The sequence below is a fragment of the Frieseomelitta varia genome, unplaced genomic scaffold, assembly GCF_011392965.1.
Source record: "Frieseomelitta varia isolate USP_RPSP 00005682 unplaced genomic scaffold, Fvar_1.2 scaffold_922, whole genome shotgun sequence".
NCBI classification, from domain to species: Eukaryota; Metazoa; Arthropoda; class Insecta; order Hymenoptera; family Apidae; genus Frieseomelitta; species Frieseomelitta varia.
In genome coordinates, this window is record NW_025110726.1 from 53393 (window position 1) to 69189 (window position 15797).

The 15797-nt window shown below is 47.1% G+C and overlaps 1 protein-coding gene across 1 annotated transcript in view; it reads right to left on the reverse strand.

Annotated features, from left to right (window-relative positions):
• Positions 1 to 9215, reverse strand: part of LOC122537615 (U7 snRNA-associated Sm-like protein LSm11) — a 41235-nt gene extending 32020 nt beyond the window's left edge. Inside the window, exons 1-2 of the mRNA XM_043670916.1 lie at positions 9024 to 9215; positions 2286 to 2424 (exon numbers count right to left, since the gene is read on the reverse strand). Coding sequence (XP_043526851.1) covers positions 2286 to 2424; positions 9024 to 9089 — 205 coding nt within the window. The 5' untranslated portion in view covers positions 9090 to 9215. The remainder of the gene's footprint in view (positions 1 to 2285; positions 2425 to 9023) is intronic.
• Between the last annotated feature and the right edge of the window lie 6582 nt (positions 9216 to 15797).

A 15797-nucleotide genomic window follows, 5' to 3' on the forward strand; every position in this document is an offset into this window, starting at 1 on the left:
ATTCCCTCTCTGTCCTTCCCAACTGCGTTTCGTCGCCACGCTGTCTCCGTTCTCGCGCGAGGATTAATTAATCACAATCATCCCCCACCCTCTCACGTAGAGATCGTCGGATCGTTTCGTTGATTTACGAGCGCACGTTGAAACAACCAGCGAGATTTTTATCGCGTTCGAAGGAGGACAATCGATTCACACCACGCGCAGACACCATAGAACGAAACGAAACTCGTTGCCCCCGCAAAAAATTTTCGAGTCGCGCGATAATGATTTAGGTTACGAGCTAACGGCCGATAAAAAAAAAAAAAAAAAAAAAAATAAGAACATGCGAACGTGGGGATAAACTGGCGGGTGGTTGGACAACGGAAACCGCGGCCGATTTCTTTGGCCGGAAATCTTTGGATAAGCGGCGGGTAACACTAGGGCAGGACCGAAGGTCTCGATAAGACGCGTTTGCAAGGAAGTTGCAATTGCGGACGCACGTGCGGGCTGGCGTGGCCACGTGAATGAATGGAAACGTGTGCCGAAGGTTGCAGGGTTGTGGCGGAACGAGGAAAGTAGGAAGGAGGAAGACGGAACGGAACGGAAGGAAAGAGGTGCGAGCAGGAGGGAAACGGGAGTAGTGGGAAGAGAGGTAGAGAGAAAAAGAGCGAGACTCCGAGAGCGACCTCTTGCGTTCGATGAAGAGAAGGTGTTGGATGTGCGCGAGCGCGAGCGCGCACGCGAGAGAGAGAGAGAGAGAGAGAGAAGAAAAAAGGGAAACGAACGACGAAGCGAAGCACATGGGCCTTGTATCGAACGTAGCAACCACTATGTAGTCAAGGTCGGTCTTTGCCCCTTAGCGTAAAGGGACGTCCTGAGGATTGTATCCCCCGCGATACAACGACCCTTGGCTATCTCTCGTGTAAATAAAGGTGGCTAACGATAAGCGAACGGCCAACCGGAAGCCGTTCATTAATTTTATCGATTTCCGGCGTCATTCGTCTGTTCCATTATCGAGAGGAGTGGCTAATCACGTATTCAAAATAGATCGACGAACCGAGCCGAACGAGTTATTATTAGGCGAGAAATCCCATTCAACGGTGGAACACACCGGCGTGTGTTAAAATATTCAAACGCGTGATATTTAGTTGATCTTGCGATTTGACTGCGGGAGGGATGGAAAGTACGAAAAGCGCCGTCGTGGCATCGATCAGCCGCGTAAATAGGAAGACGCGAACGTTCCATTGACACAGACAGTGGTAGGAGTCATTCATGGCCGGGCGAGTGTAGGAAGGACTAAATTGGATTCTCGTTAGGCTCGAAGAATACACGCTAACGCTTGCTACGCCTATTGATACGTCGTGTTAAAATTCTGGACGCACGCGGCCGCAACCACGTCCATTATGTATAATCTAGAAATTTGCATGCCAATTTGTACATATACGTGTACTGTGGGATAGAAACATTTCGAGGCCGATCAATGGACGCACCGAATGCGTTTTCGCATAAAAAAAAAAAAAAAAAAAAAAAAAAGAAAAACGCGACAACGCACTGTTGTTAAGAAAATAAATGTAACCGCGTAACGGATGACGAATTGTTTCGTACGTCGCCGGTATCAGTTTGCGTCGATCGTCAAAAAGCGTTGAACTGCAGAAATGCGAATTGTTCTGCGAAAGAGAAATCTGAAGACGGTTTCGAGACAATTCAGAAAATATTCTTCCTTTCGAAATAAAACATGAAAATGGTAGAAAATGACAGAAGAGAAGCCGCGACTATTCGACTTTTCATTGAACCCACGACATTGTTTAGAATTCCTCGGCAAGGCGGCACAGGCCTTGAGCGGCCGTCAGATAGTCAGAGATTCAATTTTTTCAGGGCCGTATCGCGCCTCGCGCGCCGCCTGTCGCGTTCGAATCACGGGCAAGACGAGCTGCTACGTCGTACAAATGTCGGAGGTTACAGCTCTCAACCGCTTTTTACAGACTGTATTAGCATCCCAATGATGTATGATTCATCGCCAGATACCACGTGCCATCGTCCACCAAAGTAAACTAAATGGAAAAAAAAAATCGTCGTCGAATCGATACGAGCGTTATTTTAATAATCAGAGTCACTCTGCAAACAACCGACAGCGAATTTATCATCGTCTTGTTACTTGTCCGAAAACTGCTGTTTTTTTTTTTTCTAACAATCTCGGTTTTTCAATTTCTTTCGCTCGATCGAAATTCGACGAAACGCAAGCGAGAGAAGAAAAAAGAAAAAAAAAAAAGAAAAAAGAAAGGGAATAACAGAAAAAGAATACAAATTACCAAGAGCAGGTGCTTTCCTCTTCACTTTACGAGTCCAAACCTCAAAGCAGTCCTCGAGCGCGAGGTTCCAGTGCTTGTCGAAGGCAGCCACGTATGCCTCCACGTGTCCCCTTATGCCGCGCGCGTTCCTCGTGTAGACCTTCGGCACAAAGGACGAACGATTATTCCTTTTAAATCGTGGCGAGTCTCGTGTTGTCCGTTCGTCGTGGCGGTTCAACTGTTCCAGGTAAAGCCGGCTTCTCGCGAAACGAGAAGACGAGGGAGGGAACCGCGACCGATCGAGCTGAAGCGAGGGAAGAAGAGACTCGAAATAAGTGCACGGACGTAACGCGCATCTCGATCCGCCTATTCCAGATCGTACGTGTCCGTACTTGCGATGAAGAGGAACGTCGGCTGCCGTGGTGCTCGTTTCGCTCGTTGATCGATCGTTTCGGCCTGGGAAAAGGCAGGTTATTTTTTTTTTTTTTTTTTTTACACGCGCTGCATCAAAACGACACATGCATAATTTGTACACGCTCTGTATTGTACGTTTTTTTTTTTTTTTCGCGACACGAGAGGATAAAACATTCGACGTGTACGTACCACGTTCGAATATTTATTTCTCTCTCTCTCTCTCTCTCTCTCTCTCTCTCTCTTTCTTCCTGATTTGTTGAATCTCAACCACGAAGGTTAATAAATCTTTGTCGATGTCGGAGACATCGTGGACGAGCTTTTCGACGACGAGGATTGCTGCGAGAAGAAAGTACGTGGTCACGCGAACTTTTCCATTTTCCAGAGGATAATTGTATTAATGACAGTTGCCGCGAGCGTGTCCACGAGAGAGCGAGCACCGTTCCGTTGTTTGTCATGCGCGCGTAGATATGCCGCGAGACAAGATAGCAGGCTGATACGCGGAAGTGCAGACCGTGGCAAGGCCCCCTTCAATGCCTTTCGCACTGATATATACCCGGCTTTGTCGCAATGAAAACTAATTGCGTGACTCCGACTCTGACTCGCTTCTTCCCCCCTCTCTCTCTCTCTCTCTCTTTCGCTCTCTGTTCCCCAGCGCGCATCCAAAGCTCAGTACCGTTTTTCCACAAGATCTTTCAACAAATCTTCTCAACGATTGGCCAAGCCGAGCTCGATCGTTCAAGGTTTCGACAACTCCATCGAAATTCTTCCATCTTATTTCTCCAAATTTTCTGCCTTTCCTTTTCGAACATTTTACACTTCTTTAAATCACTTTTTCTTTCGACGTTTCTTGAAGGGATGTTCCTTTAAGACAGTTTGACACGGGCCTAAAAATTACGAATACTTTGGCTGGTACATATTTGATTGACACGAGCTTTTATGGTTTATCTTAATACATTATGAAAAGCAACATTAAAAGAAAAAGAAGAGGGTTCTTATTTGACTTTTTAACGGAATCCTTTTATACATAACTTTTTTTTACATCGGGGTGTGCGTGATTCCAGCCAAACAGGATTAGCTGCAACGAAAAGACAAAAAAAAGTTACTATATTCTTTAGGGATTGACGATCCAACATTTTCATTTTGTTTACGTTTTTTGTTTAAGAAATGTTCCATCATCAATCTCTAGGAAATGTTACACTAAAGATACGAACCAAGTTTCACAGTAATCCGTTGGTCAGATTCCGAGATATCTTGCAACACCGTTTCTAAAAACCTAGTTTCGCGAAAAACGCGTTTGAAATTTCAAAATGTCATTTTTCATACGTATGCGTTATTTATATCGCGGCTCACAATTGTTACGATTCACGACTAAATTGAATCCAAGTCCCCTAATATTCGATTCACCAAAAGTAATATTTCAATCACACGATTTACATTTATAATACTACTTAGTTGTAAACAGCGATACAAATTCAATTATTCTGTATCCGCGGATTTATTATTATACTCCAAAATAGGACCTTTTCTATCTTATTTCTAAGACTTCAAACTCATTTAAAACAAAACAAAAACAAAACAAAAAAATCGATTTTATGAAATTTCAAATTATCCTAATCTCTTAAATCGATCCGATTTACCCAGTAGAATACTGGCGACAGTCGACCAACGACGACTAAAGAATGAAATTTCCATCAAAGATATCAAAGATAGCAACGGAAACGGAACAATTTTATAATATTAAACAGAGTACGCAAGCTTTTACGGAACAATTTTATAATATTAAACAGAGTACGCAAGTTTCACGAATCTCTACGAACATATATTGTTTTAATTTATAAATATATATTGTTTTTTTTTAACAAATTTTCAACAGTTTTTTAACGATTTTCGAAGTAATCGCAATTTGGCCATTCTGACCGCTTTGGTCGAATTCCAGTGTTGAAGAAATCGAAACGCCGCCACGCGATACCTTTCTTTCGCTACTTGTCATTGACTCCGCGCACGTGTCTCGTGCGTGCGCGAAACGCCATTGAGAAGAGGGACGCCAGGCTGATTATAAGCTAGAAGTCCTCAAGATTCCATCCATCCGTACGTTTGCTGGACCAGCAGCAGGGCCATTAATCGCGAAGGATAACCACGTTGTTGCCGCGTTCATAGATTTGCTTAATCGTTAGGCCCAACGCGGTCGATCGGGTCTTGTCGATCCGCGATCAGATCTTTCTGGAAACCTGTCCAGCCGAGGGAAATTGAAAATCGATTCTGAATCTCAAGGTTCGTTGCGAGATTCCAGTCAGAACCGGGAAATGTTTGGCTTTCGATAGTGATGATTATTAAGGAATCAACGAGAGTGAAAATGAGCGAGTGAATTGCAGGCGTGTTACCGAAGTAACAGAAATCGCGTAATGACAATTGTCCTCGCGCGAATCGCATTCATCAACTGTTTCTTCCTTTTCTCCATTGGCGATCCTTTCGTTGCGTAACATCGTGCATCATGCAGGATATTACGCAGGAATGCATGAAAATGACGAGAGCGCGCGAGATGGGACTGGATTCTCCAAGGAAAAGAGCCAATCGCTTTCTTCGACGAATTGAGAAGAAATCGAAGGTCGGAGTGATCGATCGGCGAAGATGAAAAGAAAAAAAAAAAAGAATCTTCTTTCCGGATGCAGGCACATCCGAAGGTTAGAGATTAGGATCTGTTCCCAAGGACAAGGTGGTTTCATGAAACGTAGACTGGAGACAGTGAGAGGACTGCGCGAGCAGGAATAAACGTCGTTTCAACCGACGACGACGACGACGACGACAACGGGCTGGCGAACGAAGCTGCGAATGAAAGCTAATGAAAGTAATTAATCGAGAAACACGTTCCCCGTCTCTTATTAAAAGCTCCGGATCCGAAAGGAGTTTAATTAGGAACTCGATTCCGCTCATTGAGAATATGGAATACAGACTGGCACTTCCGCAGGAAGATCAATTACATCAATTTAATGATTAATCGTTCTTTCTTTCTTTTTCTTTTTCTTTTTTTTTCTTGCCAGACGTTCCGTTCGAAGGAAATTAACGAAGGAGTAAAGCTTCGAACGTCATGCACATTGACCTCTTGCGCTGGAATGACGTGCCACACACGTCGAGAATTTTTTGCTCCAAAACTGCAACATCTTCTCGGTTTCAAGTTTTTAATTGGTAGTATTTAAATGGTAAACTCGGGCAAAACAAATAATGAATTTGTTACTTCTCAATAATTTCTATCCGGTGATATCGTATCACCGACGAGTTGAAGAAAAAGAAAACGACGAATTATTGTATACGGTTTGGTCGCTCGTTATGGTCCGCAATCAATTGCCAGCGCAAGTGGCACCTTTGGCCCAAAATTGCAATATTTTCTCAGTTTTAAGTATATTGAAATATAACCCAGGCGAAACGAATATTAAATTCATTAGTTCTTAGTAATTTCTATCCAGTGATATACCGATCAAGTCAAAAAGAAGACGAATTATCGTATACGTATACGGCTTGGTCACTCTTTATGGTCCGCGAACCAGTTACTAGAGGTTAAGCACACTTCTCGAATATTTGGCCCGAAATTGCAATACTTTCTCAGTTTCAAGTATATTTAAGTATAACCCAGGCAAGACAAATAATAGATTTATTACTTCTTAGTAATTTTTTATCCAATGGCAGACCGATAAATTCAAAAAGAAGACAAATTGTTGTATACGGTTTGGTCACTCGTTATGGTCCGCGAACCAGTTACTAGTGCAAAAGTTCAAGCACACTTCTCGAATATTTGGCCCGAAATTGCAATACTTTCTCAGTTTCAAGTATATTTAAGTATAACCCAGGCAAGACAAATAATATATTTATTACTTCTTAGTAATTTTTTATCCAATGACAGACCGATAAATTCAAAAGGAAGACGAATTATTGTATACGGTTTGGTCACTCGTTATGGTCCGCGAACCAGTTACTAGCGCAAAAGGTTAAGCACACTTCTCGAATATTTGGCCCGAAATTGCAATACTTTCTCAGTTTCAAGTATATTTAAGTATAACCCAGGCAAGACAAATAATAGATTTATTACTTCTTAGTAATTTTTTATCCAATGACATACAGATGAATTCAAAAGGAAGACGAATTATTGTATACGGTTATTGGTAACTCGTTATGGTCCGCAATCAGTTGCCAGCGCATATGGGTACCTCTTGCGCTCGAATAACCTTGCCACGCACGTCGAGAATTTTTTTTGTCCCCTTATTGCAACATTTTCTCAGTTTTAAGTATGTTTAAACGTAACCCAGGCAAAAGAAAATAAGTTTGTTACTTCTTAATCATTTCTATCCAGCGATGTCGCACCGACGAGTTCAAAAGAAAAAGGAAATCGACGGAATTATTGCGTACGGTTCGGTCACTCGTTATGGTCCGCGCAGCCAGTTGCCAGCGCAAGGGGGTTAATACACATCGTGCCGAATGACGAGAAAGAGGAGAACGTCGTTTGAAAACGTTTGCCAATCGATTGTCATCCGGTACGTGATCGAAAATGGACAGACTGATGCATATTTTTATCCCGGCTCTGGAAGTTGATCGACAAACACGTTCAGGCGAGCTGTTTATTTCGGAGAGCAGTTGGGGAAATGTATGTATCGAGATAGGTTGGCGTAACGCTTCCTGCTTCGCGAATCCCGTTCTCCCGCGTTCACCAAATACGCCGCTAATTATGGAAGTAGGAAGCAACGAGATACTATTTACTAGATGTGGCAGGAAGTGCATTTCTTTCTTTTTTCCCCTGCTTTCGTCGTTTGATCCGATCGGGACGAGCCAGCGGCTCCGCTCGCTCGTTCGCGATTTCTCTTCGTTACGGCGCGATCCGGTCGCGAGGAAAAGCAAATGAAACAAACAAAAGACCTTGCACGTTGATTTATTTTCCGGCCGCGCGAGAAAAATGGCTCGCGATCGTTGTCGGGGGACTGATACGATCCAGATACGTCTTCGCGTGATTTCATCGGATCGCCGTCTGACTCACACGCGATATTCAGTTTCTTCCGTCGAAGAAGAATGCCACCGCGGCCAGATTAAAAACGTTTGATACGCAGCGCGTCCTCGCTTTCTCGTTACGCAACCCGGCCAGATAAAGTACCCGGGGCTTTTCTCTAACCTTGCTATATCTTCGTCGCTGTAATCGCTAACTTACTCCCGGAAGTTGCATTATATCAACTCTCCGGCCAGCGCGATTGACAATGAACGATTTTCGATTCAGAATGTAGCTATTTTTGTATTACTGAGATTTGAAAAGGTATACAAATCCTATAAATATATATATATATCTTAAAAAAATATATTTTATATATTTTTATATATATATATATCTTAAAAAATATATTTTATATATTTTTATATATATATCTTAAAAAAATATATTTTATATATTTATATATATATCTTAAAAAATATATTTTATATATTTATATATATATCTTAAAAAATATATATATATATATATATTTTAAGATATATTTACCGAAAATCGATGGTAATAATTTACTATTTTCGCACGTGTATGTAAAATGAACATTGATAATTGCATCACGATCGTCCGATTGTTTTTCATTACACTACGAAAGGGTTAACGAGCCAAATACGAAACGGCGACACAATGAAAAAAGCCGCTCTAGCGAGATAACAATCGCGCTATTATAACATAACCTATAGACTCATAGATACGCTATCGCTTTGATACGTGCAGTTGTTTTACAAATCTCAAAGTATTTGAGATTAGGTAACTGATAGAAAGAGAGAGAGAGAGAGAGAGAGAGAGAGAGAGAGAGAATTCTTTTGGAAATAGGCATCACGACGTTCGACCTTGCATTTTCGAAGCGTCGCTCGAAAATAAGGGAAAGATCCAGGGGCGTAGACGAGAGGGGCCCCGTTTGTCTCCATGGAGACGAGTGTTGACCCGAACGGTGTCCTTTCTCCCTCTATCCGCACCTTTCGGCCATTTCCAGCCCTCGTTTACCTTCGAAGGGCTCGCGCACGTGTCTCTCGGCTCGCGAAAGTGTGTCAATCGCGTGTGCGTACGCGTACAATGCCAGGGGTCAGGCAGATATGAAAGGCGTGGGTGTTTACAGTGCCGGTTTCAGGACTACCCCTCGAAATTTCCACCGATCGCACGCCGTTCGGCTCGTCGAATTGATACGACTCCATGATTTCAGTGTTACGTTTCTTTTATCACTTGTGTCTTTTTTTTTTTCTTTAGAGTTTTTTTTCTAGAGAACGCTTGAAATATGAACACGTTTGTTGCTCGTGAAGAAACTGCACGATCATCGAGAAACGTGACAAATCCTGACCTACCTTGACGCGAGTGCGATTTTCCATGTATTCGTGTAGCATTCCTAACGGGCCGAAGGTCTTTTGCATTTTCGCGAGGACGTTCCTTCCTTCTATACTCCATCCTCGCCCTCTGGTCGTCTTTCTGCCAGCTACGGGCTCTGCACATCGTAAAGAAAAAGAAAAAGAAAAAAAAAAAAAAAAGAGAAAAAAAATCGCTAATTTCAAATTTATTCTCCCTACGATGCCACCGCCACTGTGTGCTGTATATAGATCTGAATCGAACACCTGAATTGTGTCGAAATTGCGTCTCGTCAATGTGAATTAGGTCCTGAGAGAACGAAGTAAGGATATCACCAAAATAAAGACAGACGTGGGTGGAATTCGCTGTTGTATCTCTCGACCAAGAGAGAGAAAGAGAGAGATTATCAGAGCTAAACATTAAACTAGCAGATTTTTTTTCACGCGACCATAACGGCGTGCTAATAAGAATTTACGTGGCTGCTGCTGCTGCTCGCTTCGCCGACAAATCATCATCGTTCATCGTTGTATTCCGCGGAGAGACAAGTGCGCGCCGATAGCATCGGTGCTTCTGGTCGTCCACTTTTTGCTCGTTTTTTGCCATTACGAGAGAGAGAGAGAGAGAGAGATAATGACAAGCCATTACGCATACAGTGACCAACAACGGGGACGATGTCGAAGATACCGGGCAGATCCGCGGGTTCCATTAAGAAAAATCGAATCTTTGTTCGAAAAGACAGAAGCGAGCCGAATTGCTGCTTCGGAGCGTCTCTCCTTTTTATCGATAAGGTCGTCGCTGGCGTTTCATGCGAGATGAAAGAAGAAAAAGGGCCTACGCACATGTATTCGCCACGATCGTGACAGTTATTTACGATAAAAAAAAAAAACATTTGATTATGGTAAATTAGACGAACGCCTGCTCTTACGTACGTTTCCCACGAGGGTTTTGTTATACTATTCTCAGCGGCGAAAGTATCCACCGTGCATAACTGGTCATCGGCCGGCTCTAAGCGATCACAAATCAGCCTCCGGAATATCATCGTGCTTCTATAAAAACCAATTTCGGATCAGGGAAGCGCGTATGTACGGTAGCATAGCGAGATCAGAAGAGGTGGGAGGGGGAGAGGGGCCTGGCGAGAAGGTGGCTCGGCCCTGGTAGCTCGGCGCGGCGCGGAAAGAGGAGGAACGCCGCAGAGTTACGTAAAGGCTGGCTCTCTGCTGCTATACACACTCTCTGCCGTACGATCTACGTACGTACACGAGAGTATGTGCACTTATTTTTCGTCGGTGTGCGCGCAATTTCACACATACAGCGACGCGAGTCGCCGCTCGCTCGCTCGCTCGCGCGCGTGCAAGCGAGGTGGAGGAGAGCGTGCAAGCTGTTGGCGCGAGCACGTTCCGAGTGCAGCGTCGATAGGTGTTGCGTTGCGTGCAGAGACAGGCGATCGCGCACTCGCGAGATCGACGCTGCCAATTGGCTTTCTCCGATAACTTTCATCCACCTTAAACCTATTCCTTCCACCCTCCCCTCTTCCTTCTCCTCCTCCTCTCCTCCTCCATCGCCTTTATACCACGGTCCCTCGCTTCTTTTCCACCTTTCTTTATTCCTTTCCGCGTGCACCACGCGCCACTTTCACTATCGTCGCGATCCAATTCCAACTCGTGCGCTCTACGACGCGCGCGACCCGGCCATTTTTCGAGACCGCGGCGCTACGGTTACACACCGGTTTAACGCCGCCGTAGAGCGTTGGATGATTTCTAAAAATACGAGGTTGGGCGAAGACTCTCCCCCCTCCCCCCCCCCCCACTCGCGACCGATTTATATACATTACGAGACCGGTAAAAATACCGGCTCATCGTGAATTCCCGAAGGAAACACGCGTTTGCGCATGTCCGAAAGAGAGAGAGAGAGAGAGAGAGACGTTAGCTGGCGGTGAAATTAGAAATTACACAGTGTTTTTTTTTTTTTTTTCTTCTGGGAGCGCGTTGGCGTTAGATGAGCCCCGTAAAATGGATTATCGAAATTACGGAGCGTGTCTCGCGCATTTACGGCCGCGTAATCTTCCGTCCGGTGTATATAAAGGAGAGCTATGGAATATTTACTCGTGGGGAAGGGCCGCCTCCGTGTTTACGACAGCCGCTTTCCACCGTTCGGTTTCTCGTTCGCCACGCGAGGATGCAATCTGCCTGGACGATCTCGCGAACTCTCGAGAAAGCAAAGGGAGAAAGAGAGAGAGAGAGAGAGAGGGGAAAGGGGGAGTAAACGTTCCATTATTTTTTTCCGCTTCTAGCCTGTGGAAGCTGGAAGCACCGATTTTTCTTTTCGATTTTCAGTTATATACACCGGCGCGAAGGAGATAACGCGAGGCAGCGCTCCGCGAGCGTTCACGTGCGTGCCGCGCGGTTAGTAGGAACCGTTAGCTTTGCAACTGCCTACCGAGAACGACGGCGCAGCCCGCGCGAAACCGCTCCGACGTTATTATCCACCGCTTGACCATCCGACTTTTTATCACCTCGACGGAAAATGTTGTTCTCGCGGAAATTTTGGAGGGCAAACTCGTCTCGTTTCAAATTTATCCGCAAACAATCGCTCGCGTTTCGTTCCACGACCCGGGGGGGGGGAGGGGGAAGGGGGGGGGAGAGAAGAAGATGGAAACTCTGGTACGATTTCTCGAGGATCAGTCGCGAATCAGGCTGGCTCGAGATGAGAGAACATGTCTCGCGTTGTTCACCTTGCAAAAATGTTTACCGTGCGTGCGAAGGAGCACTCGGCGCCGCGGTGAAGAGGATCCTGTGCAGGTGGGTACGACGGCCCCTGGAGAATGTTCGTACGCGCGGCAGGTGGGACGACTCGCGGTACTCCCTTGCGCGATGCTGGCCGACGAAATATCGGGGGGGGAGGGAAAGGGGTGGCCAAGAGGAAGAAGCGTGAACCAAAGAGGTCGAGGAAAAGGGAAAGAAAGCAAGAAGGAATAAAGAGAGAGAGAGAGAGAGAGAGAGAGAGAAACTTTTTCCAGAGACGCGAGATTGAGAAGACTGACTGAGACACACGGTAGCGAAGGTGGTGGAGGAGTAGGAGGAGGAAGAGCAGCGAGAAGCATCGGTGGGGATGGGTGGGAAAGGGGGGAGGGGGAGGGAGGGAGGGCTGGTTGTACCCGCGGATGATCCCCAGGTTGAGTCGCGCTGGGTTCAACGTCCTGGCGGGCAGCGCACCCGAGAGCTGAGGCAGGCAGCCGAGCAGCCACCAGACCTCTCTACAGACACACACGCACACACACATACACACACACACACACGTCCATCCTGTACGTGTGTGTATTACGCTCGTACACACACACACGCGCACGCGACGCGTACCTACGCTCCACCGACGTTGCACTTGCGCGCACGCGCTCCTTCACACACGCGCACACACACTGACAGATTTTTTTTCGTTCGCATGTGTGTGTGTGTGTGTGTGTGCATGCGCGCGCGCGCACGAGAAGCGCGACGAGGGGGGAGGGGGTGGAGAGAGACGAGAAGGTAGAGTACGTACATGCACGACGTTGTATAAGAACGTACACACGGGAAGGCGAGCAGCACGCACACGAGGAAATGTCGGCTGGCTTGTCCGCCTCTCGCGAGAGTTTGCTTTACGCGAACTATCCGTAGGTACTGTTACTTTTGCGACCAGGCCCTTTCGATCCCTTCTCGCCTGTCTCTCGCTGCCTCTTTCTCTCTACCGCTTCTTTCGCTTTGTTTTCTTCTAAGTAGCAGGCAGGTAACGAGCCAAAGTGGATACACGTAGAAAAGAAGACGAATGGACGTGAATTTCGAGGGACGTTGTTGTTCTCCGTGGTTTACCGGTTTCGAAGGAACGATTTCTGTCTGTTTCTCTCTCTCTCTATCTTGAAGACTCGAGTCGCTAACTGCGGATAACTCGTCGACCGCGAGAACGGTTCGTAGGAAAGTCCATGGAGGCTGAGAGGTGAGATTCCAGAAGAAAGGGGGGAAAACACTTTTACCCGCGCGAAGCAGAGAAAAAAAAAAATAGATCGACTAAAGGGAGATGGTTGAATTTGGGACCGTTCTCAACGATATGCATCATCTAGGAAGTTTGCCGAATTCCTCTCAACGACTCTTCGCTCCGTATGTTCATTCATACTCGTCCGTTTCTTTTCCGATCAACGAGGGTCACAATTGACCCCCAGCGCCGTGTCCATTTTCACGTACGATCTCTTCAGTCAATCATTTGCTATTCGCGAACTTCTTCAATTTCTCGACCACGTGAGTTCCGAAACAGTTGATTCCATCGACTGGAAGAAGAAGAAGGAGAGAGAGAGAGAAAAAAAAAAGAAACGATACCGTTCGAAATTCAAAGAGGGTGAGAAACGCTCTCCACCGTTTCGAACGTGCTCTATAGTCATCTGTTACGTTGGGATAGGTCGAGGCGACGGTACGTGCACACAAACGACCGAGGAATTGGATCGTCCCATCTACCGGGTGTCGCTCGTCTACCGTCTCCGCCGGAATGCTCGAGGAAAGAAAGAAAGAAAGAAAAAACAAAAAAGGCAAAAGAAAAAGGGAACGTTGCTTCTTCGTTCGCTCGGTTAGTCGGTTCTGTTCGTGCGAGGAATTCGAGACTAGCCGGAACGCTTCCGTATCCGATAACGTTGTCGAAGAAAAAACGCCGGCGCGGTGCATCGCGCGTTCGACGTGGATTGCCCGGTCGTTGCACAGCCAGACTACCCGCGAAGAAGAGAAGTCCCCTTCTTCCCGCGCGTTGGTCGGCACGTCGACCACGGTGGTGGAGTTACCGAATGGTGGATGCATATGTCGCGCGCGTATAAATATTGCGCAACACGCCGGCGAGAATCGAAGGGAAAAGATCGGCGGCGGTGCGACGTGTATTCCGTTACTCGGGGCGAACGACTGCCGGTGGACTCGCTTTGCGTCGTGTTTCTGTCCGGCCGAACAGGCGAAACTTGACGACGCTCGCGTGTTGCTTGGCGTTCCTCGAACGGACCTCGTTATCGTCGACGACGACCGAGCGTGTCGCGACCACGCCGACGTAGAATATAAAAAAAAAAAAAAAAGACGAAACAAGGAACAAGAGTGTGGGAAACAGCGAGAGATCGACACCGTTCGAGTGTCAAACGTTCTAACGTTTTTTCGAGACGAGCGCGTGGTCCATGATGAACGAACGAACGAACGAACGACGAATGACTCACGTTGGCCTAGGTCGCGTAAAAATCGGTCCACAGCCGCCACGGTAGTCAATTCCCCGAACGAGCTTTCTCCCCCGTTTTTCGCGTGCAAGAAAGGGACAGGCGTACGCTGTGGCGTACGCCTGTCTCGAGGGACGCCATCCCGAACGCCAGCTATTAAGAGTGCGCGCGGGGATTACGAACGTTACGCGAGAAAGCTCCGGGCGAATTAAGCAACGATAATAACGTTCGATTACGTTCCACATACAAGCGCAATCATGAAAATCACAGTTCCGGCCGAGCGTGTTCGGTGGCCGCCTCCGAAGCTGAGGAGCCTCGAGTTGAGTCGAGGTCGACGTCCGGACGCAACAAGTGCTGCTGCGCGACTCTCGCTGCGCCCGCGATCCTCTTCGATATCGTACACCGAGTCATTCGACGGATACCGGCTTGTTACTTCTTAAGCGTCTTCCGTCTTCTTCTCTTCACGTTGATCCGTGACTTTGTTATCCCATCTTCCTTGCGATATATACATATATATATATATATATGTCGATGACGAAAGATATATCCTCATTCTGTTCGAGTTATCTCGCCGGAAGTCGAAGGACCTCGACGAGGTTGCGCAGCGATGCACCGTGCAAAATTTTCGGTCTAGAAGACGGTCAATCCGGCGCGGAGCCTCGGGTTGAGTCCGAGGTCGACGCCCGGGCGCAACAAGTGCTGCATTACGTACGTATACGCTGTTACACCCCACCCCACACTCACACAGCCCAACGCGACCAGCCCCTCTCCACCCTCTTGTGGAAGAGTTCTCTCTCTCTCTCTCTCTTTCTCTCTCTTCGTCTCTCTGTGTGTATGTGCCGTGGCTTTCCACATGGTGTCGCGCGCGCGCGAGAGAGCCCTACAGACCATCACACCACCGCGATTCTCGGCCGGCGCACTCAGGTCGGAGAGATGCGAATGCAAGCGCCGGAGAAAGAACGAAGGAGAAAGACGGTGAATGCTGCGGCGAGTGGCGCACGCCCGGTGCCTCCTCCACCTCCTCCTCCTTCTCCTCCTCCTCCTCTCCTCTCCTCGCGTCGCCAGTAAATATAAAACTGCACTGGGTCAGGGATCCGTGATTTATCGGCTGCCTCGCGTAATTGGCTGCCGGCCAATAGATACATACCCCCGGGCTACCCGCTGCGACATGAAGGGAACGTGCCTACCTCTCTGTCTACACTGACTAAACCAACCAACCCCTCCTGTCTGTCCTTCTTCCCTCCTGTGCTCGTCATATTATCTCTCTCTTTCTCGCTTCTCACCCTCGAGTCTCTTTGGCGGCCACGGTAGGAGAGGACCAACCGCCGAAATTTCGTCGGGCAATCAGTCGAGGCCTGTCGAGGCCGCGGTAACCGCGCCACTTTCACTGAAAATCTAAGCCGACCCTCCACTTGGCACCGTGTCAGAATCAGAGGTTAAGAAGCGCCAGAAGGCGAGAGCTTCGGTCAAGTTTCGACCGGACGTGCCCGGCACACGTCTGATGTAATACCAGTGCCGTCCATTCTCGAGGCATTCGGCGCGTACTTTGGTCTCCCCCCTCCCCCCTCCC